The sequence below is a fragment of the Seriola aureovittata genome, chromosome 18, assembly GCF_021018895.1.
Source record: "Seriola aureovittata isolate HTS-2021-v1 ecotype China chromosome 18, ASM2101889v1, whole genome shotgun sequence".
Taxonomy (NCBI): Eukaryota; Metazoa; Chordata; class Actinopteri; order Carangiformes; family Carangidae; genus Seriola; species Seriola aureovittata.
The window spans coordinates 5,716,831-5,742,878 of record NC_079381.1 but is presented as its reverse complement, the minus strand read 5'-3'; the positions used below and the strand labels follow the sequence as shown (position 1 = coordinate 5,742,878).

Here is a 26,048-nt window from a genome sequence, read left to right as displayed (position 1 = left end):
ATCTTCCAACAGGAAAAACATTTTATTTGCTATTACCTGCACTAAAATGGAGTGATGTTGTGCACCAATCACTCCTCTGCCAGCTCTCACCTTGAACTCCACGCCAGCTAATGCCTGCTCCCCACCTCAGATCATGTCACCAGGGTGGTTGAGAGAAAAGTGCTGGTTGGCGGGGTGATGGGTGGTACAACTGTACCCTGAAAGAGCCTAGTCATGTGACCTGATGAAAAAGGATGTACTGCGGGCCAGTGCTGGCCAGGATTGATTTGTCATGCTATTTGTTTTGTGTTTACTTATTCTATGTTTTCCCCCTTTATTCCTTCCCTCCATCCATAAAGCATGTTGAAATTCACACCACACTGCCCCGCCCACCCAAAAGGGCCTCCCTCCCGGCAACTACTCACTCATCCTCCACTTATACTTTATACTAACATCCACCCTAGAGTGCTTTCTTTTTTAGAAGTTGCATCTTTTAGCCTCCATCTTCTCATATCATGAAATCATACGTAGAAAAATCACATCTTTCCTTTTTTGCACTTTAACTTACTAACAATATCAATATTGTTTTGCAGCATCAGTAGGCAACCATTCCTTCTCAAACCTTTTTTTTCTTGCACTCCATCTCATCCTCCATCCCATTCCCTTGTGTGTGGGGTGAATTTCCATTATACCACTTTAAGGTATAATGACTTTAAATGGGCTTTAATTACTGACTTTTGTCGCTGTTGTTTTCCCTCTTTGATATGCATTTAGTGGCCTCTGATACCGTAGCTTCTCGACTTTTTATACCTGCCTGGCTTTGGATGTGGTTGTTTGCTTTGCTAGTATTTTTTATTTTTTTGTTAAATATCCACCCTTTTTGGTTCCCTTGGCTTTTGCTTAAGGATCTACTTTAAAGTAATAACGATCAAGTGGATGGAAATTTATTTTATTTTTCTTTTCTCCCCTATGCAGCCCTCTTCCTCTCTAGAGACTCAGGATGTAAGAATACCTTAATATGAGTTTTTTTGCACACAAACACGCAGTAATTGTGCTGAGAGTAGCTGTGGGGCACTCTGATGGTATGAGGGAGGGAGGGCACCAAATTGGCTTCGCCGTCTTCTCAGGATATGGTTAAAACTGCTTCCTTTTTCTTTTTTTCTTTCTCTGACCTGTGTCAGAACCAAGTTCTAAGTAGATTGTAGATAACTTGTTAAGTCATATTTGGCATGTTTAGTCGATCCATTTATAAGTTAAGATCACTTGTGTGTTGAGTTGAGGAATTCAACTGTAAAGTGTGTGTTCGAGCAGCGAACAGGCAGAATACTTTAGACGGTTAAAGTAGCGTGACGTAGGTATCACACCCACTGACATCTTTACTAGTCATCACTCATTTCAATGCATTTCTAGGGGCCGACTCAATGTGTCAGCACATTTCTAGAGGACTACTGTGCCATCTTGTGCAGTCCCAGTGTGATAATGTTACATAAAATGCAGATGCCCTCATATCAGCCTGAACAGACTATTTCCACTCTCACATCTAACTAAGCTTTATCCCTTTCTTTCTCCCTCTTTGCGCATTTTTACATTTCCAAGTGCTGTAGTCTTTCTCACAAGGACCCTCCCTCTATTTAGACAATTTAAAATAAGGTAATTTTATTGGGGTGGTGGTGGTGGTGGGAAGAGAGAATGGGTGAGACTGGAACCACGGTTATCACCCCAGTCAGAGGACATGAATAATGTTTCTACATATATTTATTTTAGGATAGGAAAAGTGGTAGAGCAGAGCCCGACCCCAAAAAGAAAGCCTCTTTTAGGTCCATCAGTACCACCCTGGCCTCCAGCATCAAGAGACGTAGGTCCTCCAAAGACACGGTAAGGAGACGAAGAAGAAACATCTTCCCTTGTTTACTCCTCCCTCTCTTTCCTTTTCTCCTCCTCCTCCTCCTCTTCTGTCTCTACTTCCAGCCCTCTCCTTTCTCTTTCTCTGTCCTCTCTGCCTACATCCCCATATCCGACCGCGAAAGAGTCCCATATTCCACTCACCCATCTCCACACGACTCCGCGGCCTCTGCCACGTGTCTGTCCGTTCACCATTGATCAGCCATCACCATTTAGCATCTGTAGCTCCTCTACAGGCCGGAGGGCATCAGTGCAGGAACTCAGGTCAGGCCAGGCCAGGAGCTGGGCTCTGAATTCGGGGAGGGGGCGTCCCAAGTGTCCAGGGCTTTCGGGGGGAGGTTTTGATGGGATTAGTGGCTTCTGGAGGAGGGGGGCGACAAAAAGCAAAGCAGTCTGCCAGTGGTGTTTTGTCTTGGGCTGCTCTTCCTCCGTGCCTCTGGTTTGGACGTGGATTCTGGCGATTGTGTCCTACTTAGTGGCGTTGTGGTGTGTGTATTGTACCTGAGCGTGCAGTTTGTGTGTGTTTGTGTGTTTATATATTCGTGTTCACGTCCTGTCTTTTTGAACTGCTTGATCTTTTGTATCTCCACCTTTCTTTGCACCAATCCCGCCCGCACTTCCTCCGTTTGGGTTTCAGCCGCTCTTGTTTTGCTTTTGGTTTGAGAAGCATGCGCTGGTGTTCTGTCATTTTTCCAAAAACCCATTTCCAAGGTAGTCGTGATGGCCAAGTCCTGCTGAGAAGAAAACTAATGTGTTGTCTTATTTATCAACATGTCTATTTCAGGATTACACTCATGGATTTCTATTAATCAAATTACTTTTTTGCTTTGTCATATTTTGTTTTTCATAATTCTTGTTTATTTTTCAGTGTCCTCGTGGTCTGACCTGTGCATGCCTCTTTCAGGGTATATTTTCAGGTGCTGAAGACAGTCTTCTTTTATGTTTTAATGGGCTCTGTGAAGCCTTAGACTCTCACTGTGTTACAAAGCAAGCATAAATTCAAGCTAATCCTTTTCTTTTTTCTTTTTCTAAATTGTGTTTTACACCATCTCTTTATCTTTGCTTGACTCCTTTGTTGCAGCACAATGAGAGTGTCAGGTTTCCTCCATTCCTTCACAGTTCAGTTGAAAAAGCCCCTGTTCGTTGCGGTTGGGAGGTTGTACTCCACAAGCTTGGAGTGCTCTGACAAACCGGTGACCCTCGGTCATTCGTACCCAGCTGCTTCGCCACACATAGCTGGTCGCTGACCAAATCTGGCACAGGCCTCGAAAAAAAAGGGAAAAAAAAGCTATAATCTCTGGAGATAGCGCAGACACCTTCACGGAAAGGCTTCTGTACTAACACTGTGTTTTGAATGTGTTTCTCAGGGGAGACGTAGCCAATGGCTGCTAAGCTAACGGGTCGGAAAGAAAGAAAAGATTTTGTGTCTGTGTTTTTATTTGATCTCCTGTCTTTCTCTCTTTCTCTTGTGTTAACTGTCTTTTTTTTTTATGGATGTTTCGGCATTGAGCCAAACCACCTCTACTCTCCCCTGGAGGTTTCTCAATAGAATTGGTCTCGTTTGAAGAGAAGAAGAGTGGAATCGCCATTGTTAATATGTCTGTATGAGGGTTCAGATGGTTTGGGAGCCCTAGTGGAACCAATAATAATAATAATAATGATATGGCTCGCAGTTGAAAAATAAAACAGGATTTAGTGTAATGAAAAAAGATGCTCTAATTTGCCATCTTCAGTCTTTGACCATTATTTTGATTTTATATAAATGTTCTTCTTTTATATTAATGGATATCAATGGACTTGAGTGTCAGTGTCCCTCACCCACATGCCACACTGCTCCTCTCTCCCTCTGCAAGCATGCCGATTACTCTAACTGTCATAGATGTAGTAACAATAGAAGAAGTAGAAATAATCTTTATAGAAGTGCCACATGTTAGGAAGAACCACCATAGTTTTATTGAATTTATAAGCATTAACTGTGGTTGTGATGTCAGTGAAGTGTCTCTCTTTTGCTGGTCCACTTGACCCCCAGTAGGGTGCGCTGTTAGCAGGCCCTCAAGGTACACGACATGAGGAGTCCCAAAAGGGGGCTGTAAGCCATATGATGATGCAACTTGCGGGTCAAGGAGATGAGGGACATCCACTCTGACTCCACCTTATTCAGAAAATTTGACATTTTACCACTCAGTCTGGATGTTGCCCCATCTGTCAGCATGTTAGTTGCATCTTAACAGCTTATGAAGCTCATATGCTTGAATATATTGGCTCTGTCAGCTTAAAACGAGAGGCACTTAAAATCCTAAGATCTTGCCTAATTGAGAAAGAAACAAAAAGTCTGTACTGTATGAGATGGGTACACCGAGGCAAGACTCTTCCCTGTTTTGGTTCTGCATTTCATTAATGTACAGTATTCATTTGTAATGCATTTAATGTACCAACAAAAGATGTTTTCTTGCACATTGGGTGTTATGAAACAGGTTTTTCCAACACAGTGTTGAGTCAGGATTATGATTGGCACGTTGGAAATCAGTTGGATTATAGAGGAGGTGGATTGCTCCACCAGATCTCACGGTTCCAAAATATGAAGCTGTTCCTCAGCAAACAGCATGTTAAAATCTCTTATTTAGAATGTATATTTAATGTAATTGTTTCACACGGTTTCTATATTTTTGCTCATAAGCAGAAAAAGCAACCTCAGCATTGTAAAAAAAAAAAAAGAAAAAAGTGGCTTACTGCTGCCACAGATACACACCTAAAAGACTCAGTCACAAGCAAAAAAAAAAAACAGTGTTGCCATAGAAACTAAGCACCTGCATGGATTTGGGATCTTGTTTCCGCGCGCTCTGCTTTAATGGAAGCACAGCGAAGCGGGGACAGAACGTAAGAGTCCGACACAACAGCACTTTGAAATCGGCCTAAAATTCACCTTCTCTGCCTGAGCTGCTAAAATTAGAGGAGCCGCCTGTCTGCATGTGTACAAATGACTGTGGGGAGATAAATGAGCTGTCCATTTTACCCATGGCAGGAAGTTATCACCCAGTCATGTTGTGAGGCTGAAAAAAGATAAATAAATAAATTATGCCTGATTCAAATTGGCTGTTGTCTAGACTCTCAGGATCTTACGTCTGCTCCCAACTAGCCCACCTCAGGCACAACCAAACCGCTTTACACAATCCAAACTTTAAACTAAGCTGAGGTGTGCCTGAGGGGGGGTAGAGAACCCTCCTGCTTCTAAACTGCTGCAGAAATGAAGCACAGGTGTTCTTAAAATCAAAATTAATGTTTAGATAATTATATACTAGTATTGCAATAATAAAAAAAAGCTGTCGAATGCTGCTTTTGTGAAGAAATGACATCCTGTCATGCGTCTCCTTTTCCCCCCATTTCTCTTCACCTCTGCAGCAGTACCCACCAACTGACATCACGGGCCAACTCAACTTGTCTGACCCGTCTGTCAGCACTGTGGTGTAGAGAGGAGAGGGAGACGCTGGTGCTCGCTCCCCGAGGAGAGAGGAAACGAGACGAGGAAGGAGGAGAGGAAGCGGAGGGTTCCCTTCGCCCGTCGAAGCTGAAGCTTTTCTTTTCACCGCCTGCCGACGGAGCTTGTTGAGGAAACCGCTTGCTGAGGAAGTGGCTGAAAACACTGAACCTGCACCTTTTTATTGAAGTCAGGATTAACCTGGCGTTAGATGTTTGTAGGGTCCCCTGAGCATGCACAGAAGAGCCCATCTGACTCATCTACATCTACAATCTTTTCCTTCTGTATATTATCAGCTAACTTATTTAACCTTGTTTTCGTCCTTTTGCTCACACGGATTTACTTAATGTTTGATGTTTTCCAATTTCCTGATTAGCTGTATAGCATTTAGCAAGCCAGGTTTAGTTTGGTTTATGGATAATCCAGTTCTGGTGTGAGTACTGTACTCTACATATCACTTCCAGTTAGGGCCTAGCTACCATAGTAATAGTATTTCTTAACAACATATACAGCAATACAAGACGTACTGTAAGCTTCAGTGGATATCAGTATTTTCTAATAGGAACTACCTGTGTTTTTATCTACACTTTAAGGTTTTTAGATGACGTTTCTTTGATCGGGAAACAGTAATAATTTACAATGACTTATCTTGTCAACCACCGAAGATGATGAAGACGAAGCATGTGTGTCCTTGTATATGAATAAGAGCTTTACGTATTTGAACGAAGATACTGATCATTGTTATTCTGGCTATATACCAGATTCTGTAGTTGTTTAAATTGTATCTTTCCCCCCTTTAATCTTGCACTAATCTCCCAAAATGCATGTGTTCTTATTTCTAGTAAGAACTCAGTTTCTTAAAGAGAATCTGTTAAGCTTTACTACTGTTTATAGCAAGAGTTGAGCAGGTTAATATATGATATTTTAGATTAATTTGCAATCTGATGAAACAGTGAAGTAAGGCTGGTGTTTCTACGTCCAAATATGTTTGACACACTCAGCCGCAAGCCATGTTGCGTTTGGGGACGCCCGCTTTCTTCCTCTCTCCTGCCGCAGCAGTCTTTCTCATTTCCAGTCTCGACGGGGTTGCATCAAAGGGCCAGGTTTTTCACCCAACCAGCACTTGGTCGTTCATGCAAAACCTCCTGGAGAACTTTTGCACGAAGGCACCAGAGTGAATTGAAAGCTTTTTGTTCGGCTTGCGAGTTTCTGTGCAGGTCTTGGTTAGATGCAAAAACAGGCCGTTTCCCAATTTCTGGAGCTGAGAAACCACAGCTGTTTGTTGAAAAGACTATCGCGTCTTTTCTGGTGTCTGGCACTGCATAGCACTTTATGCTGAGGGGTCTCCCAAACTGTATTTAAAAAAAAACAACATACAGATTTGCCAAGAAACTAGAACAGAACCACAAGTCAAACATATTAACCTCTCCAATATACTGTATTATGTTTCAATTCCACAAATCTATTTTTACTTAATTAGAAAATTTACAAAGTCTTTATAAGAGAAATAATGACACTTTTAAACAACCACACAAAGTGCTAAAACACAATTTGGTTTCATAGCTTTCATCATTTTCTCATTCTGGCCTATGCATGCGTATGTGTTATTACCAGTGCTTCAGTTTGTTTTTGGATGCGTGTTGTTGCTGTGTACAGTTAGCTGAGCTGTGTGTGGAGCACTTAAGTTGAATGAAATGTAAATAGCCCGGTTCAGTGTCGATGGGGTTGAGGAGATTGTACTGTGCTTGTATTTTGACTGAAGCTGAGAATGTCTTACATTAGAGTTACACACAGCGGTTATATTATAGTTGCACACAAGGGAGGAATGGCCTGTTTTTCTTACCTTTTCCAGTAAAGACCTTGCATTGAATCATCTTGTTTATACAACTGTAAATAAAATATACTTACATTGCCAAGTCTAATCAATCCTGTGATTTAATTATTTTAGGTTTCCAACAAGCAGTTACATTATTATATAATATTATATATTATAATCTATAACCTCAACGAATCAATTTGTTTACATAATGTCACAAAAATGAGAAACTGCTCACCCCAATTTTATAGACCCCAAGGTCCAAAACCAAAATATATTGAATTTAAAATCATGTAAAATAGAGAAAAGCAGCAAATCACCATATTTGAGAAGCTGGAACCAGAAAATATTTGCAATTATGCTAGATAAATGACTTATTAATTGATTATCATAATAATTATAGTTTATTTTTCTACAAACTGACTAATGGATTACTTGACTCATCATTTAAACATAAATTAGTTTCTATCACGGCCCTCTAGGAGTAAATCAATAAACCTCTAGATCTGCAATTTTAGTTTCAAAGTGCTTCACAGTTACAGATGAAGAATGTAACTGCACCAAACAGAAGAGGATATATACCAAAGAGAAAAGAGGAAACATAAAGAGACATTTGAAAAGAAAAATCAACATATGAATCAGAAACAAGCAAGAAAGTACAAAAGGCAAAGATCAAATCACTGCAAGCAAGAGCACCAATTAAAAGATTATATCTAAAAGTCATTGTGAAAGCGCAGCGCAGCTTGAAACAGATTAATTTCACCACAATGTCTTTCTCTGTGGAGTAGGAACAGTGCTGCCCATATGAGCAAAGGCAACAAAGAGATTAGAGAAAGGGAGACATTTTTCTGTGCAGTGGTCCAGTGGCTCGGCAGTGCATGGTGAAGGTTTTGAATAATTTTCCTGCTCGGGCCCATCAGCCATCTTGCACAATAGGTGAAGTGTGCTTCTGTTGTCGTTAAAGTTCTTATGTTTTAACATTTTGCCACAATGCAAAAATAGAGATAGCACAAAGGTGATGAAGTAAAATATTTTGAGAAAGAACAATAGACAGCAGTTATGTAGGGTGGCACCCGTAATGCTTGTTTTGCTTTGGCAATCAAGTTTTCTAAAGAAACAGTCCGTGTCACCAATTTAAACCACTCACCACCGCCCACCCACTGTCCCCTCTTCTAGTTATATAAAATAAGCCCGGCTGCTACAATAAAACATGTTAGCCCAAATTCTGCCTTAGTTACACCGATTGGTGTGAGATGTTAATGCCAGAGAGAAAAACACTTGTGGGGATTCTGGGTTTTTTTTACCTCTTTCCAAAAGGCAATACCAAAGGACAATCCCACAGAACATAGAAATGTCCCCATTTCTTTGTTTTGTTTCCAACTTTTTTAGTTTTGGGTTAAGCCTTTGAAGGGTATAAAATAATAATGGATGGCCTTCTTATATCCCCTTTAGCCCGGCCAACAACTGAGGCCACATCCTGCCATAACTCTTCCTTCATCTCACAATCAAGATCTTTTTGCCATATTAATCTCAGGCTTTCGCATTTTCTAGGTTGTAACTTTAGGACTGTAGCCATCGTAACAACTTTTTTTTATCTCTACAGGATGTCTGGGCTGTGTTTCTGTGAGATATTTGGAGTGTCTTTCTCCTGGTGGGAAACAATACTTTAATAAATGGAGCTAATGCAGCATAAAACAAACATGCAGTTAAAGCACCAGGTTTTATTACAGTAGGAATGATCATGTCCTTTGCAATGACTGAAGTCTCAGCGTTACATCTGACAAACTGTAACCTGTTTTTATTCGGTCCACCATTTTGGTCTGGACTAAAATATCTCAAAAACGATTGGATAGATAGATTGGCCTGAAATTATGTACAGACAGTCATGGTTGCCAGAGGACACGTCCATTTCACCATTTCCTTCATTTGATTTCATGACATTCCCATAGGCCTCAGCTGTACTTTGTGCTTACTGTAACTGTTTAGAGAAACTGTTAGCGTGCTAACATGCTAAACTAAGATGTTGAACATGGTAAATATTACCTGCTAACCTTTACCATGACAGCACTATTGTCACTGTGAGCATGTTAGCATCCTGACATTAGCATTTAGCTTACAGAATCACTACACCTCAAGTTCACAAAGCCTCTAACATGGCTAACTGTTAATCATTAAGGCCGGTTATAAATTATGTCCCTTCCACAGAACAAATGCTCATAATTAACATATAATGAAATCAAGGATCTCCTCCCCCTGAAAATGTCATGTTACACCTGCAGGTAAAATAAGGGGAGACGTTATATCTTTAGCTATATCTTTAGCTAATCCAAAATCTGTATTTTTTAAGCAGCCGTCACATGTAAACATTAAAAATATGACTATACTGCTCAGTGGAACGTAGCACCAATACAGTCACTGGGTCAGTCAACGTAATCTATGATTAAATTAAAGGTGTCGCCATTAATCTAATCATGGCTGTCACTGTTAATTAATGACACACCTTGTAGAAGCAGAGGTGAGTCACGGGATATTGTTAGGTGAGACATTTGTTCTGGTCCATTGACCTTCTGTCCTGATCACAGCCGACGCTCTGTCACTCTCTGTCAGTGAGATTAATGTGATTCAAGCGCTGATTGTTCCTGCTAATTAGATTTTCTGAACCTTCCACTAGAAGACGTACAGTATAATTTACAGCTTGATGTACAAAGGGAAATTTTTCTTATTTTCAACACATATTGCGGGGGTTTCTCTCTAACAGTTTATATTTTTTCATAAGAATGTTTCCATTTTGACCTAAATTTGCTATATTTGATGTCTCAGTGGACAGTCAGTGGCAAGTGAAATAGTTAAACTGGTGATCAAAAACAGTCAAGGAAGCCTTAAACAAAATGACTGTAAATGTCCTGAAGCTGAGCCAAACCCACATCCAGATGCTGATCATCTTAACCAGGTTTGCCGTCCTGTTTTTATTTGAGATTGAGGCCGTCAAACCAAGACAGTGTATCAGGGAAGGATTCCATTTAGCTGCTTCAGTGTCAGGGTCAGGTCTCAGGTACTATAGTGCATGCTGGCTCACTGTCACACTTCCATGGTTTATCGTGACACTTGAATAACCTATTAAAGTTGTTAGCAACATCTAGTCATAATATGCAAACGGCCTTGTGTCATTGTCACTCAGCCTGTGACCACAGTTGTGTAATGTTTTATGTGGCCCTGAATGGAGATTTAGAGTCTAAAAAAAACATTTGCTAGTCTGCCAGTATCTTACGTAAAATGGTATTGAGTTGCATTATGGGAAATGTAGGATATAGTATAATCGGAGCTTGACCCTTACTTGAGAGTAAAAGTGAGAATATTTCTGCCTCTGCTGCTATGATTCTTTTTAATCTGCTGTCCTGTAAATCTCCAGACTTTACCGATGCCCCTTTTTATTTTTGACCTTGGGAACAGCAGTTTGACAAAATAACTTCAGTTCATATTTACAACAAGAAAACTACAGTTCTGTGACAAGTCCATACACTGATGTGGACCGAGATACAATTGAAAGCTCTGGAACAAACTAGTAAGTGGACCTTGAATTGAGGTTGTGTTATGTTTTAGTCCATATTGTTGCCAATGTAATCTATTTTATCAGTTGATGCTATTCAGGGTGTCTGCTTTTTATTATTTTACGTATCATAACTTTCAGGTCTCTCTTCCTCCTCCTCTCTGCTTTACAGTCTGTGTGGACATTACATGTAGGCAGGGCCATTATTATTGTCAGCTGCTTCTTGTATTTATGGTATTTTTATGGTCTGTGTGAACAGTGTGGGAATGTCAACAATGAAAAGACATCAAACATACACATCTGTTTAATGTGTCGTTGTGACAGAAATCCCCTGTGTTAAGGTTCAGTCACTGGACTAAAGGCATCCTAAAAGTCCAAGACAGTGTGATTCTTTGTGGCATTTAATCTACATTTAAATTACATTAACATGTAAATTATATTTTCATGTACATTTTTTGTGTAATCTCTACCATATTGTGAAAAAACCTACTTCACAATTAGCGTCCCAAGTCCCAACATGAAGAACAGCTCAAGTGCAAAAGCTCCTTCAAAATAACTCATAATATATTCTGCTAAATTTAGACGCTGTCAGAACAGGATTTCTGCAAAAAATAGACTTTAAAAAATGTACAAAAAAAAGTATAGACCTCTAGTGAAAACTTCATTTCCATACTTTTTTCAGACAGTCAAATGAGGACACAATTTGCAAGTCAGGTTTTAAGCTGCAGCCATTCACATGCAAATACTGGAGGAAAACAAGAAGCAGTCTGTGGCTCTCAGTTCCAATAGGCTACAATCTGGACTTCTGCCAGTGTGGGCCACCCCTTGTTTTCCTAGAAATTACTGCATAATTACAAATCAAGTTAAGTTTTATCCTCGCTGAGATTAGAAAAGGGAATGACTAGGCAGAAATAACCCTGCGGCTCCACCCTGACTAACCTAAACTAACTGCTGAGAGTGAATGAGCAGCAGGTTCCTCCTGTCAACAATCGTTGCCATAATGAAGACATTTTTCCCTCCATGGCAGCAGTAGCCTTGGAGCTGCTTTCATTCACTGACCGAGGAGAAGGTCTCAGGCACACGGAGGAGGGCCACGGCTGAGCGCGGGACATAAATTCAGGTCAGACGTTGCTATCTCAAGTGAAATGTAAAACTTGAGTCAGGAAGCAGGTGAAGCGTGAACCACAGGCGGGTTGTGATAACGCCCGGCCAGCGGGGAGCCACCAGCCGCTTCTGTTCTCCCACTTGGCCGCTATTAAGTCAACGCTCAAGTTTCCACGCGGCGCAGAAAAGAGCTGCACTTCTCACTTTCACTTCATGGCTCAGCGCTCCGCTCATCCTGTCGTCCCCATCGCGCTGCTGCTGTTTGGACTCGCTGCAATCCTGCTCCTGACGATCCGCACCGAGGACGTCCAGGAGAGGCCGGGGTTCATGGTAAGGGCTGTTCCCGCTGGGTATATTTTTGGATACGTGCTTGTCAGCATGTTAAGTTGTCAGGGTTTGTAACCAAAGCTCTGCCGTGCAGGGTGCAGACAAGGAGCGAAAATATGTCACACAGAAATCTGCCTCGGAGCTGGAGGCTTCTGTGACATTAATACTTGGATGATGTTCACTCTCATTAAGCTTAAACTTGCTCCCTCCCTTATCTCTCTAGAATTCATGAATTAGATGATCAATCTCTGCTCAGCAGCCGACCTTTATATTATCGAGGCCCAGGACTGACAATAAATGACTGATATATGAGTGTGAATTATTACAGAGCCCAGGAGGTCTCATGCAGAAAAACAGTAGTTTGTGTGCAGGATTAAATATTATGTGTTTACTACTTAGTGTTCTTACTTTAGCGGAACTCCTCACCTTCATCAGAGTTTGGCTTGCATGTATCTTTCACAGTCTCATTATGGATCTCTGGGATTTAATTTGAATTTTAGATATGTAGATATATTTGAAGTTTTGGCGGTTATTGCTGTGTTATCTTTTAGATCCCTTATACATATTAACTTTGCATTTAAATTACTGAACACACAGCACAAACATTTTTATTGTATAGAATTTTTTTTCCATGACACCTCTAGGGTGTTCACTCAGTTTATCAATAAATTTATCAGTATATTAGGGGCACTTTGCTAAAACTAATGCAGTCTAATGCAACAATCCTGCAATAAATCCTGCCTTCATGAATGTTTCAATGTGCAGTTTTTGATGAAACTGTGTTACAGAGGTGTTGATTATATATATACGTAGGTGCATTACACATCTCTTTGTATAATGAAATACAATTACAGTACCACAAAGTGCAGTATAGTCTAGTTTTAACCTACAGTAGACATGGAGACATTTACAGTAACATGTTTTTTTGGCACCCAGTGAACATTTTCAATGCAATGGACTCCTCCAAAGAAACCCTAATGAAATGAGATGTGAAATAGACGTAACATTTTCATTTTCAAACCATCGGTAAACAGAATGTTTTATCTGTCTTATCCTCTTCAGTTTCTGCAGTTTATTACCTGTATGTTTGGTTTTCGGTATAAATGGTCCCTCATCCCTCTCTTGTTCAAAATCAACAGAGTGTGTGTTGTTATCACAAGCCTGCCACCGTCACTAACTTTGCGATATGGATGGACACACTCAGGTGACCTCATTGCTGAGTTACTGATAAGCTGTAGTTGCCTCATTGCAATGAAAAATAATATTCAAGAATGACCTGTGAACCGATGTGAACAGAGATTATGTGTTCACCACTGTAGGAAACCGTCAACACAACTACACCAGGTGACTTTCATTGTACAATGCTGCATATCCATCATAAATCCAACATCTCTGAAGTGCAAATTTCAACCAAAGTAATTACAAAAAAAAACAACCTCTCAGCTAGATTTGTGACTTTCTTGAAAAGTGCTGGGGTTTTTTTTTTTGCATTCAGAACAGGATTTCTACACAGGCAAACTCCTGCTCCCTCTGCCGCCTCGTTTTTGTGTTGCCCATCCAATATGCCATGGTTCCTTTTTTACCCTAATGTAGCTGCCCTTTCACTCCGTAACAATGTGGTCGAGTCCCAAAAAAGGACACAAAAGGGTTTTTTTTTTTTTTACATTTCGCAGAGAGACAAGTTCAGCAGTTCCCATAATGTATCACATGAAAGGACAAAACAGATCATTAGAGCTCCTCTGTGTTTCTGGCAAGTGTTAGTGCGAGTCCTCACAACTGACTGCACAGCAGTAATGAGAAAATATTATGAGAAATAATGAGGAACACTTCCACATGATGTTACTGTTCACCTGTTGCATGAATTTGAGAGGCAGTGTGTTTGCAAATGCCTGATGGGTGGAGGGACGTGCACATGAGCGTATGTGTGTATCTATCTCTGCACGTGTGTGTGTGTTTGTGTGTGTGTGCGTGTGTGGTCCCTCTCCCTTGGCTCATCAGTCACATGACTGGATTTCTGCATATTCAGAGACCAGGTTTCTTTCATTTAAACAGGCATTATAATTTGCTGTAATGTGATTTTATGACAGTGACAGTGGAAGCGATGTCAGGGTAACCAGGACAACAATCACAGAGAGCCATGGCAACAGAGGAAATATTTTTTCGCTGAAGAACTGGGATTGTCTGTACTGTGTAATAGAAAATATTTCCTCTAATGCTTCAGATTAATGGTGGGTGAATTATATCCAGGAAGTAAATCTGTCTTTTCAGGAATGAGAATTTATCAGTGGCACACTCTGATATATTTCTTTTATAGTTCCTCATACAGTGATGAAATTTTATGACGGAGACTGCATCCGTGTACAGGATGATAAGACATACCTGACGGTTTGATTCCCACGAATCTAATCTCTAATGCAACAATGCTAAAAGTGTACACCCACACTAGCAGCCTGGGATGACACACCTGAAAAGCCAAATTCTTGATGAAAAGTGGAGACACGGAAGCACACTGCACTCACTAAAGGAGACATTTTCTAGTAATTAAGGTTCCCAAGGTTTGTATCTCTTAGTCATATTTCTCTCGGATTATGAGATACAGATGCTGACTCGCTATTCTCAGACTCTAACCGTCAGTCATCACAGAATGATAAAAATGACCTTCCTTTTGAAACTATATGAAGTTGGTGGAAAAAGGACTGTGTCACTTCATTAGCATTATAATCAAAAGAAATTTTAGAATCAAAGGTAACTTAATGGAGGATGCCAGGGTATCAGATTAATCACTAAATGAAAGAGTTCAATGACTCGAACAGGATTAGTTCAACAGTTCTTTAGGGACATCAGATTGCTGGTTGTTCCTGGTTTTACAGATACATACATACTGGTACATAAAGTCGGACGTCATCAGCATAAAATGAAAAAGAAATATTATTAGGCATATTATTTGGCCAAGTAATCATATAGATACAAATTAGAAGGACACCAGCCGACAATGAGTGTGGGAAGTAGTTCATCGTACATAACATACATCTGTAAATAAGTGGAGAGCAAGCCTAATATTGTCTTGGGATACCAACCTACGGTGACTGTTGAGCCAGTCAGCAGCACAGAAACCAAGCACCCAAAAGAACAAGGTCCATCAACAGAGAAGCAGCTGATGCCTTCAGGAAGTATGAGTTCATAAAAAAATTTCGTCCTCAATTTAGAGGAAAAAGGAGCAGGAACAACTCTCATCTCTTTGCTCGTCTCTTTTTCTCTGTGTACAGCGTACAGACATAACATAGCTGTATGTCTGACCATCCATCCATCCATCTATTTTCTGCCGCTTCTCTGAGGTCGGGTCACGGCGGCTGCAGGTCAAGTGAAGTAGCCCAGACCCCTCTCCCCAGAAATGTTGGGCTGCCAAAGCGTTCCCAGGCCAGATGAGATATATAATCTCTCCGGCGTGTTCTGGAAGACCGCCAGGAAAACGCCCAGGAGGCATCCAAACCATATGCCCAAATCACCTCAACTGAATCCTTTTGATGGAGAGAAGCAGCGGCTCTGCTCCGAGCTCCCTCCGCATGACAAGCTCCTTACCCTATCTCTCAGGCTGAGGCCAGAACACTGTGCGGAGGAAACTGTATATCTTGCAAAAGTCAAAGTCTGAGTTGCGTTTTCTGACTCAGCTCAACTGTAGGTGGAGAAATCGTCAGTTCTTTATTGTATTCTACTTGCACACTGGCACTTCATCTGTACCTGCAGCCAGTGCTCGAGCCTGCGTTCCACTGAGTGAGGAGGATGATTGGGACAGATCAGTAGCAGGGGGAGAATTACAGCAAGCATCCGGGATTTCACGGCTGTCATCTTTGGTTTAATGTCAGAAGGTCGGGAGAGTTAACAAGTCTCAGATCATCTTACTGCGGGCTGCCTCAGAGAGAACAAATAGACGATCATGTAAAGACGGGTCATTTTCGAGAGGTATAGCAAGTACTTTCGGCTTCAACATCCATATAGTTAATACGAATATTAAAATAAATTTGTAAGTTAAAAACAACTTGTCGAGTTAGTTTGTAACCATAGAAATAACAGAAATACACTGAGATAACCTTTTCTCTCCTGAGAGTGAGAGGGGAGGTTTTTTGAAGAATGTTGTGAGTTTACATAGTCTGCAGCCTAATACTTTCCAGATGCCAAAATACAGGTCAAAGAACCACAATCTTAAACGTCTTTCATGGTCTTCTGTTTTTCTCTGCCTCTCACTCTCTGTAGTACGGGATTGTCCTGGATGCTGGATCTTCGCACACAGCTTTGTATATATACAAGTGGCCAGCAGACAAGCAGAACGGCACCGGGGTGGTCACCCAGCACAGAGAGTGTCATGTGAAGGGTAGGTATGAGCAGTCTCTCCAACACAAACCTATGTTTTGCATATCAAACACTGTGGTACCAGTACTGGTACTCGAGAGGCGGCTCTGAAAAGCTTGTAACTTGCTTCTGTAATCAGCTCGAATTGACAATAGTTACAACACATTCAAACCATAATTCACAGTAGGAAACAGGAAATACACACAGGAAATATTTCAAACCTCTGCTACAACACTGTTTGTCTTCTGTTCCACATGTATATATTTTTGCTAGCTTTTGTTCAATGCTTTCACAGTTATCTGTCTCTTGACTGATAAACTATAGTAGGCTAATGCTAACCTGCTAACCACACCTCTGGCAAATATAAACATTTGAGCAAATTTCAGTGGACATTTAAAGATAATGGAGAAATGATTTATGCTGCAGCAGTGGTTCAAAAAGTTTCTACACAATTTTTGGCTCAGGTAACCACACGAACGTCAGACAGATATTGTGAAAATGTCAGTGGTTGAAACGTTCCAGGCACAAAAATGGAAAAAGAGAAGTGGAACAAGCTGTAGGCGTCGCTCGAGAAGCTTTCAGAGACATTTTGACACTATTTCGGTTTTCTCTTGGTGGCCATTGGGATCATTTGTCAGTGAGAGAGCCCCTACCATAATATTTTACCATTTTACCATACAACTGCACTAACACAGTGAGTTTTGAGTAGGTGGTCAGGTGAGGATGTAAAGTTGACGTTGCTCTACTAATCTCTGGTGCCTCTGCTGCCCACTGTTGCAGCTAGCAGGTGAGATCTTCAGATTTGTTGTCAATGAATAAGTTGACTAACAGCCTCATTTTTGTCAGTAATTTTGGCATCTACGCTCAAGAACCCAAAGCATTTCCACACACCGCTTCTCAGATGCTTGAGTCATTATCCGATCAATACAGCTGTCCCACTATAGTGTCTGTTTTTATTCATTCACTCTTTTTACTATTAAGTCAAAAGGGCATGCCTGAGTGTGAATTTGAACAACAACACAAAAAATACTTCATACAGTTTGTACATTTTTCTTAACTGAACACAGTTAAAATATATTTTTTTTCCAAGTTCGAATGAAAGTTTGAATTTTTAATAAAAGATTGGTCTCATCATTACGATGCCGACTTCTACCGTTCACATCCAAGATCAAAGATCCGACAAGTCCACAGTCAAATCAAGGTCAGTCACTGTTTTTAGTTGTCTAATGAATATGAAAGTGAAAGAATGTGAATTTCTGATCTGAAATACACAGGTTTTCTGTGGAGTACAGAGAGTGACATTATACTACAGGAAACATGCACTTCCTTTGACCCTATCAGCTCCTCCTTTTAGACCACTCCACTGTTTCGGTTGTTGATAAAATCTTCATCCTGTTGTATCTTGTTATATGCATCAGTGGGTGGAATTTGAAGTGCCAGCCGTTTCCTGTGGATAGATCATGTTACCACATCACAGTCAAAGCAAGTAAAGTAAAATTTTGTCTCGGGCAGTCGTGACTCAGGAATGAGTCAGGGTTGATCTCTGTGCTTTGCCACACTCCTGTCAGAAATGAACTTTATTGCTTGGATGACTGAGAATGATATTACAAATCTCTAAATTCAAATCAGACCGTTAAAGTACTACAAGATTCCTTCAGTATTTTTAGTATTTGTTTTTTATCAGTATTTGTTATGAAGTCTATAATCAGGGATGTTTGGTAACAGTAAGTAAGAATTAATATGATGTTATATGTCATATCATTTATGATCCGAGTACCTGGGAAATTCTTATTTTGTCTCTCAGCAGGCGGCATTGTTTAGCGCCAATATAAGAACAAGATCCAACAAGTTGTTTTTCTTTTTTATCCATCCACTCAGGCGGAGGGATCTCCAGCTATGCAGGGCAACAGGGAGCAGCGGGCCAGAGCTTAGAGGCATGTCTGGAACAGGCGGTAAAGGACATCCCCAAAGAAAAACACCATGTCACACCTGTGTACCTGGGAGCCACAGCTGGCATGAGGCTTCTACAGTGAGTCATTGTGTACGTCTGTGTGACCGGACCGTCTCTGTCCGTTTATTTTGCTTTGTTTCTATGTGACTTTGTTTGTCTTGTACATATTTCATCTTTATTCAAGTTGCAGTAATCAAACTTACACAGCCTTAAAACACAAGTCAACATCGATATATAGCACAGGGATACATGATATATTGGTGGCCAATATAATATCCTCCAATAAATTAAAAAAAGGGATTTATTGCTATTGTTTCAATAAGAAATTTCAGACCATTATTCAGTCCTAATATGCTGCTTTTTTATAGTAGTTGTGGACTCTGCAGTTTTCCTGTGACTATAAAGGAGCAACACAACTATATGTCAGAGGCTGATAGATGAATTTATGTTAATTGCATTTTAATTTTTGCCTGTTAGAATTTTCAGAGGGAAAAAGATGAAGACGAATGTCACAAAAAAAATAGCGCTTGTTGTGTAACTCCGCTTTCTTAAGTTTAAGGTAATAACGAAGTACTTAAACGTAGAACTCGATTTAAACGATTTAAAGTTCGACCAAAGACAATTTTTTGTGAAGTTGTCAGTGGTGGGAATCTTGAGCGGAGGAGCGGGGATGGGCAGGATAGTGAATCGTTGATCTGGGGCAGATAGCAGAGCAGTGGCAGAAAGCAAGGAGAGGTCGGCCGGATGTAAACACCACTGCGACACACAGGACGACCTGGTGAAGAGTGCAGCGAAGGACTGGGGTTTATATACGTCAGGCTTCAGGATTTGCAGCGGGTGGGTAGGCAAGGGGGGGGGGGGGGACCAGGTCGCAACGCCCTGATTGAAACAGACACACACACACAGACAGACAAGGAGAGGACGAACAGGACATACTGCTAGACCCAAACAGTCAGTCTAACAAGTTAGCCTTTATTGTTCCTTTCACATTTTCTGTAAATGTAAGATTAATATTATTGGTAATGTTTGACTATTGATACCACTACAAACTTTATTATGTGTTACTCATTGTCATTATCAGCCTTGAAGTTGCATATTGGTGCATATCTAATATAGTAACATGATGTATACAGTGTCTCTGACATTGTGCTTATTGTTTTATATCATTTATGTACAAGTGATGACTAATCCTTTTAAGGCTTCATTCCTTAACATTCATATTACATTGTCTTATTTGTATTTCCTTTGATTTATAAGTTATAAGCACATTAACCCCACTTGAAGAGTTATTTCATCTTTGATCATATTAATGCTCTTATTTTGAAAAACTGTATTATCATGACATCCTGCTTTAAATGGAGGATATGGTTGTATTCATGGACATCTGGACCCACAAGAGTTAAACCAGCTTGTTCTTGACTTACTGAACTTGTGTATCTTATCTTTTGCATACAGAGCTGACTAGACCTGTCCTCGTGTAGATATGAGTCCCGAAGCCACTCCTTTCTTTATTCATTTTAATGAGGGAACACAAACAGATATTGTCCTCCAGATGTAATGACTGTAACTACTGCAAGTTGGTGCCTCTAGAAATACGTGGTATGCTATAAACAAAGCTGGACCAACTATCCGGGGGTGAGCTTTGCTGTCGTAGCGTGGCTGTTTAGACATTTTCTCCTCAAACTACCCTCCTGTTCCAACCAGCGATCTGACTGACTAATACGGTGTGACGGTGCATGAAGCTTAAAGAGCACGGAGCAGGGATGTTGACGTGTGTTCAGACATGCAGGTACTAACACAAGCACCAATGCGCCAGTGTTGGAGATGCAAAGCTGCAAAACGAAAACCGAACAACAGGTAGTTGAGAATAGTTTCATTTTCATGACTTTTATGAAATATGACTATGTGAGAAAACAGCTGTCAATCACTCAAAGATTAATCCGTCCAAACGTTACAATCTGAGCCAGAGGCAAGACACGACACAGCTTTCTGTTTTTATTTCTCTGTGCTTACAAGGCACGCCTTTGCATTCATGGAAGTTTGGCACTAATATCACTCCATACATTGTACTTGAACTGGTTTATTTTTGTTTAGTTTGACCAATGAAATACTGAACTGTAAATGTAAAGGGCACAAATGCTCGGTGCCTTTTCTTACGCTGCTGCTCAGAGAAATCTTTGTTGAGCAGGTAGATGTGTTGACCTAGTCAAGTTCTGCGAATTAAACAATTCAGCAACTGGAAACTTTTTACATTTCAAAAGATGCAAGTGTAGAGAGGCAGAAAGAAAGAGAAACTGTTCCGAGTCAGCTGGTTGGAGTAGTTATCAGGCTGCTGCATCTGGTCCTGCAGACAAGCGTTCACAATGGCGTCTCCATGAAACTTTCAAGGGAAGATCTGGGTCATTTGAACTTTTATAGTTGTAGAGGTCAGAGGTGACACCGGAGGCTTTGGGCCAGTAGCGCAGTGAGAAATAAGCGAGGGTCACAAAAACTGCCAGTAGACAATCATCAAACACACAGTAGCATTATATTCATGCAAATTCTTAATAAATCTCCATCCATGCAAAATTTCCCATGTAATTTGTAACAATCTATTAAAGTAGGACTCTTTTTTTTTCTCCCAACCAGTTTGTTCAGCGAGGAGCAGTCGAATCAGATCCTCCAGGAAGTGGGCCGTAAAATCCAGTCCTACCCCTTCAGCTTCCAGGGAGCGGCCATACTGAGTGGTCGGGAGGAGGGGGCGTACGGCTGGGTTACCGTCAACTATCTCTTGGAGAACTTCATTAAGGTACCAAAGCTTGTTTGAAGTGTGTTTTTGGAGTCAGCAGAATTTAATCAGTTGGAATTTGTGAAAATATGTCTGTATTTTTTTTTTGGGGCATTTTTGCCATTATTGGGATAGGACAGTCAGAGAGTGACAGGAAAGTCTTCAGTCACTGTAACAGAGGGTTAGTGAGGGCAACTGTACTTTTGTGAGGCAGGCTGCTGCTAAAAGCAGTTTCCTTTAGAACCATGTTCTATTATGAATTTATTTGAAATAAGTCCTTATTCTTTATGTTGTTAATTCCTACAAAGATCACCTGACTGGAGATGTTTTTCTCCTTAAATCTTATTTATAGAGCGACCTCTCCAACACTGACTGATCATCTATCACTGTTCCCTTCATATATCACTATAGTTATTACCTTGTCGGCGTGGGGATGAATCCCTGGGTCAACTGGGGAAAGTAGGACAGGCAGAGGAAGCTTGTAAAATCCTCCCTCCCCTCATTAACTGCTACTGATAGGGATGTAACCCTGAGTAAGTCTGGCCTTGTCTAAATACAGTTAAGGTCTGTGAAAGGTTGTATGAGGCAGCATGTGTAAATATATGTGCAGGAACCGGACAGTTACTCTTCAGATGATGAACACAGAAAGAGTGTTTGTTTCCCTTGATATTTTTTTTTCCAGTACGGTTTCGTGGGGCACTGGTTCAGCCCCGGCAGACCCACAGTGGGAGCGCTGGATTTCGGCGGGGCGTCCACACAGATAACGTTCGCGACTCAGGAGGAAGTGGAGGACAAACAAGACATGATGAAGCTGCGTCTTTATGGCCAGGAGTACTCTCTGTACACACACAGCTTCCTGTGCTACGGGCAGGACCAGGTCCTCAAGAGACTGCTGGCTCACATAGCGCAGGTGACACACTGTACACACACCCAGTGAAAAAACAAATCCATGTTATCCATGACAGATGTGAGCCCGTAGGTTTTCTATACCAAATAGGCTAAATGATTGTTTTCAGGATATTGTGCCGAAGTTTAGTAAAGTGATTTGATCTCATGTGGAATGTGGAACAAGTTAAAGCAAGTGATGCGCCTCATACAGCAGATAGTGACACTTGTTTTCTCTCGTCACGATCCAGATGTTGTGTTAACTGTCAAAGTTCAAGGTTCTTCACTTCACTTCTTCACTAGACCCAGGCTGACAGAAAATATAAAATTATAATAGCCCTTATGTGATACCAAGCAATTACACACAACTAATGAATAAATATGTAATGAAACAAATACATTAGTTTAAAGAAAGACAGAAGAAAATATGTTTTCTCCCAATTCTTCCTGCAACAAATGTTTCAAGTGCTGCATAGTAGTTATACATTAAGACAGTCTTTCATATATAACAGAAAACAGAAATGAGTGGATCTTTTGAAAACATCGACACCATGGATGATCGTTCTGAAGCATGAGGATGTAGTGCATTGTTTAGTAACATGCAGAACAAACTGCATAAAAATAATGTATGAAATATGTATGAAAGTTGCTAATTATATAGGAGCTTGACCCATGCTGGGTTTTTAAGCAGATCCTGATGAAGACATTGAGATTTGAGAGTTTTGAAAGGATTCTCTATATCTCACAATATGTATTACACACATCACATACTGTACACACACAGCATAAACAAAGGTTTTTGATAAAGATCCCTCAAGTTTTAGTATTACAGTGTTGTGACCAATATATTTTCTGAGCAGGACATTTTACAGTTGAAAAATAAACTTGACAGCGCTCTCTGGTGGACAAAAGTATGTAACGCAACAGCACGCGATAATTTTAGCATCTATGATGAACTAACGTCTACCAGTAAAAATTTTCATGACAAAGTTCATAATTATAGTGTAAATGTGCATTTTAGAAAATATAATGAATCATTTTAATAGTGTTTTGGTGGGTTTGTTGTGTGTCCAGTCACTCTCTATGTCTGTGTGTCTGTGTGTGTGTCTCTCAGTCTCAGGGTTATCCGGGGTCAGTGGATCACCCCTGCTATCCCGCAGGCCACAGCCGAACTTTAAAGTTCAGCAGTATATTCAACTCTCCGTGTACAGCGAAGTACAAACCCGGCTCCTACGACCCCCGGGCGTCTCTGACAGTACAGGGCGGCGGACATTACGAGCACTGTCTGGGCAACGTGTCCGAGATCTTCTCCTTTGACAGCTGTCCCTTCTCCCAGTGCTCCTTCGACAAAGTCTTTCAGCCAAATGTCAGCGGCAGCTACATGGTGAGAAAGGCTGGAGGAAGCGGATGACGCAGAGTGATTGTACACAGTCAGCGTTATGCGCTAAATGTCAGCCTGCACACAAGGGAAGCACATTCTGTTAGTGATGCTTGCAAAGTTATAATTTTTCAACGTTTCGGACTCTGTTGACACCGCAGACAGACATACTGTATTGTGTATGTCAAAGATAATGTACACTCACTGAGCACTTTATTAGGAACACCATACTGATACTAGGTAGGGCCCTCTTTGCTCTCAGTTCAGCCTGTAGTCGAGTGCAAATTACAATTTCTTTCTGAAATGTGGATAAATAAGTAGAACATCTCCTAAATTTGAAATATTCAAGTACAGTAAAGTACAGCACTTAGGTAAAAGAATAACTGGATGGATATATAGTGAGCTGGTAAATGGATTTATTTGCCTTTATCATCTCCTCTTTCTGTGTTACCAGGCGTTCTCTGCATTCTTCTACATTCACTCCTTCCTGCAGCATATCACTAATATCACTGTGAGCACGCCCTCACAGCTGGAGGAGGCCGCCAGAGCTGTGTGCAGAATGAGTTTCAGTGAGGTAAAGTTCTCCTCTGTTTGTGTTCTATTTGTTCATAACATTTACCGCTGGTGCATCCATGCATGTATGGAGTTTTCACATTTATTATACCTTTATTTATTGAAAGTTATTTAAATAGATTTACAATGGATTCATAGGTTTGAATGGCTTTGAAAAAAACTTCTTTTTGATTTCCTTATGTGTGTTTCTATGATATTTCGTCCCAAAGTTTGACTTAAGATAAATTTCACATTTGAAGTTTCTGTTTCAAAACCACTTTAATATGAACACATCTCTTATTGATGTAAAAACATAGCCACACTTGCAGTTCATATGAATACCATCATTCAAATTTCATTTAAATGTTGAAACATTTGGTGGTTTTGTTCCAGATGTTGCTTGTTGCTCCAGAGCAAAAGGTTCGTTTGCAGGACTACTGTGCCTCCTCTGTGTTTGTCAAGGTTCTCATGTTGAGAGGATACGGCTTCGATGAAACATCCTTCTCGCGCATTTCCTTCCAGAAGAAGGTGAGAAACTCACCATTTGAAAATAAAGACTGATTTTCCACTAGCTTGCAGTAATGTTTTGTTGCTGATCCTGCAGGCGGGGGACGCCTCGGTGGGCTGGGCTCTGGGCTACATGCTGAGTTTGAGCAACTTGCTGCCCGCAGAGACCGTGGGGCTGAGGAAGGCTTTGACCCCGGGCGCCTGGGGAACGCTCATCTTTCTCTTTGTCCTTCTCCTCACTACAGTCCTGGTCTTCATCTTATTCCGCACTTGTGGTGGGAAGAAGAAAGGAAGCAGTGAAAGCACCATCTAGATATCACAACAGCATACAGTAGTCAGAAAAGAAGCAGAGTTATGCATTTTTGTTTGTTTTTGGCTCTGTGCTCCGACACATTGGCTCTGAGATGAAACTATGAGAGCTGAATTTGTGCTCTAATTTAAGGGTGTTCACATTATAGAGGATAAACAGTGTAGGACCTGTAGCTCTTTTTATACATTGTCCCCCAATTTTAGGTTAATGCAGCAGACCAATCATCCTCATAGAAGCTGCACTGTATGTTCACTCACTGCAAATATAATATATGCAATATAATGACTTCCTCAAATTAAAGCTGAAGGTCAGCACTTTAACGTCAAGCTATTTTTTCATTTCAAATCCAAACTGCTGGAGTACTGAGCCAACACGATGAAAAACGTGACCAAATATTGTCTGACTGCCCTGTAGGTTGAAGAACGTAGCACTCCTCTGGTCGCTTTGGCCATACAGGGGAGGTCTTTTCATTTTTATTAAGAAGTCAAACCAATGTTTGGTTGTATTTGGTTGTATTTTTCATTTTTCATTCATTTCATTGTTGTTTTTGTAGAAAGAGTGACTGTAGTCTGAAGCACTGTTACTGTGAACTAAAGCGCACTGTGGAGAGAACTTTCAGTTTAGTATAAGGAATAACTATTTCTAAAAAAGTTTTTGTATACAAAGATATTTTTCAGGTTCCAGTTTTTATTCACATTTAAATCTGCCAAGCTTTGTGTGACAAGTTTAACAGAAAATAATAAATAGCCTACAAATGTGGTGAACAGCAGGTGTTTGCATATTATAAACATTTGTCGACAGAAACAAACTCCAGTCTTGTTTTTCTTTGTGCAAGAAACATACTGTATTTTGGTCGTTTCCACACAGCTGTACTTATATTTCTTTCCTTCATTGGTCTGCTCTGGACTACAACTGCTATGATGCTTTGCTTTACAGACGTAACGTAAATCGTTCGGATGACTTCCGGTATTGTCGAATTGCCTTCATAATAAAGGTAAAAGCAGGGTCGTTTTAAAGTAGGCGGCAGGCCTAATGTGATTTGCTATGTAATCGTCCTGCACACACAGTAAATGCACAGATCAGTACTTGGGGTCAGCAAAAATAATTAAAATAATATATTATGGAAGAAATAAATTTTGTTATTAATTTAAAAGTATAAAAAAAATAGTCCAAGTTTATTAGTTTGATTTATGATTAAATG

General features: G+C 40.6%; 2 protein-coding genes across 5 annotated transcripts in view; both read left to right on the top strand.

Moving 5' to 3' along the window:
• Window positions 1-7,278, top strand: part of grin1a (glutamate receptor, ionotropic, N-methyl D-aspartate 1a) — a 40,080-nt gene extending 32,802 nt beyond the window's left edge. For 2 of the 4 annotated variants that reach the window (XM_056403463.1, XM_056403464.1), the window contains 3 exons: window positions 955-981; window positions 1,744-1,854; window positions 5,281-7,278. In XM_056403463.1, the coding sequence (XP_056259438.1) occupies window positions 955-981; window positions 1,744-1,854; window positions 5,281-5,349 (207 nt within the window). In that variant the 3' untranslated portion in view covers window positions 5,350-7,278. The remainder of the gene's footprint in view (window positions 1-954; window positions 982-1,743; window positions 1,855-5,280) is intronic. The other 2 variants (XM_056403465.1, XM_056403466.1) reach the window with 1 other exon arrangement.
• A 3,775-nt stretch (window positions 7,279-11,053) lies between these two features.
• entpd2b (ectonucleoside triphosphate diphosphohydrolase 2b) lies at window positions 11,054-25,655 on the top strand. The gene is made up of 9 exons (XM_056404255.1): window positions 11,054-12,153; window positions 16,402-16,519; window positions 18,376-18,526; window positions 21,077-21,236; window positions 21,898-22,125; window positions 23,215-23,484; window positions 23,933-24,052; window positions 24,424-24,558; window positions 24,635-25,655. Exons 1-9 carry the CDS (start codon window positions 12,037-12,039, stop codon window positions 24,848-24,850), a joined length of 1,515 nt encoding a protein of 504 aa, XP_056260230.1. The 5' UTR covers window positions 11,054-12,036; the 3' UTR covers window positions 24,851-25,655.
• The last annotated feature ends 393 nt before the right edge of the window (window positions 25,656-26,048 follow it).

Coding starts and splice junctions, on each gene's coding strand:
- entpd2b (XM_056404255.1), top strand. CDS start 12,037: ATGGCTCAGCGCTCCGCTCATCCTGTCGTCCCCATCGCGCTGCTGCTG. Junction 12,154..16,401: donor AGGAGAGGCCGGGGTTCATG/GTAAGGGCTGTT, acceptor CACTCTCTGTAG/TACGGGATTGTCCTGGATGC. Junction 21,237..21,897: donor TCTTGGAGAACTTCATTAAG/GTACCAAAGCTT, acceptor TTTTTTTTCCAG/TACGGTTTCGTGGGGCACTG.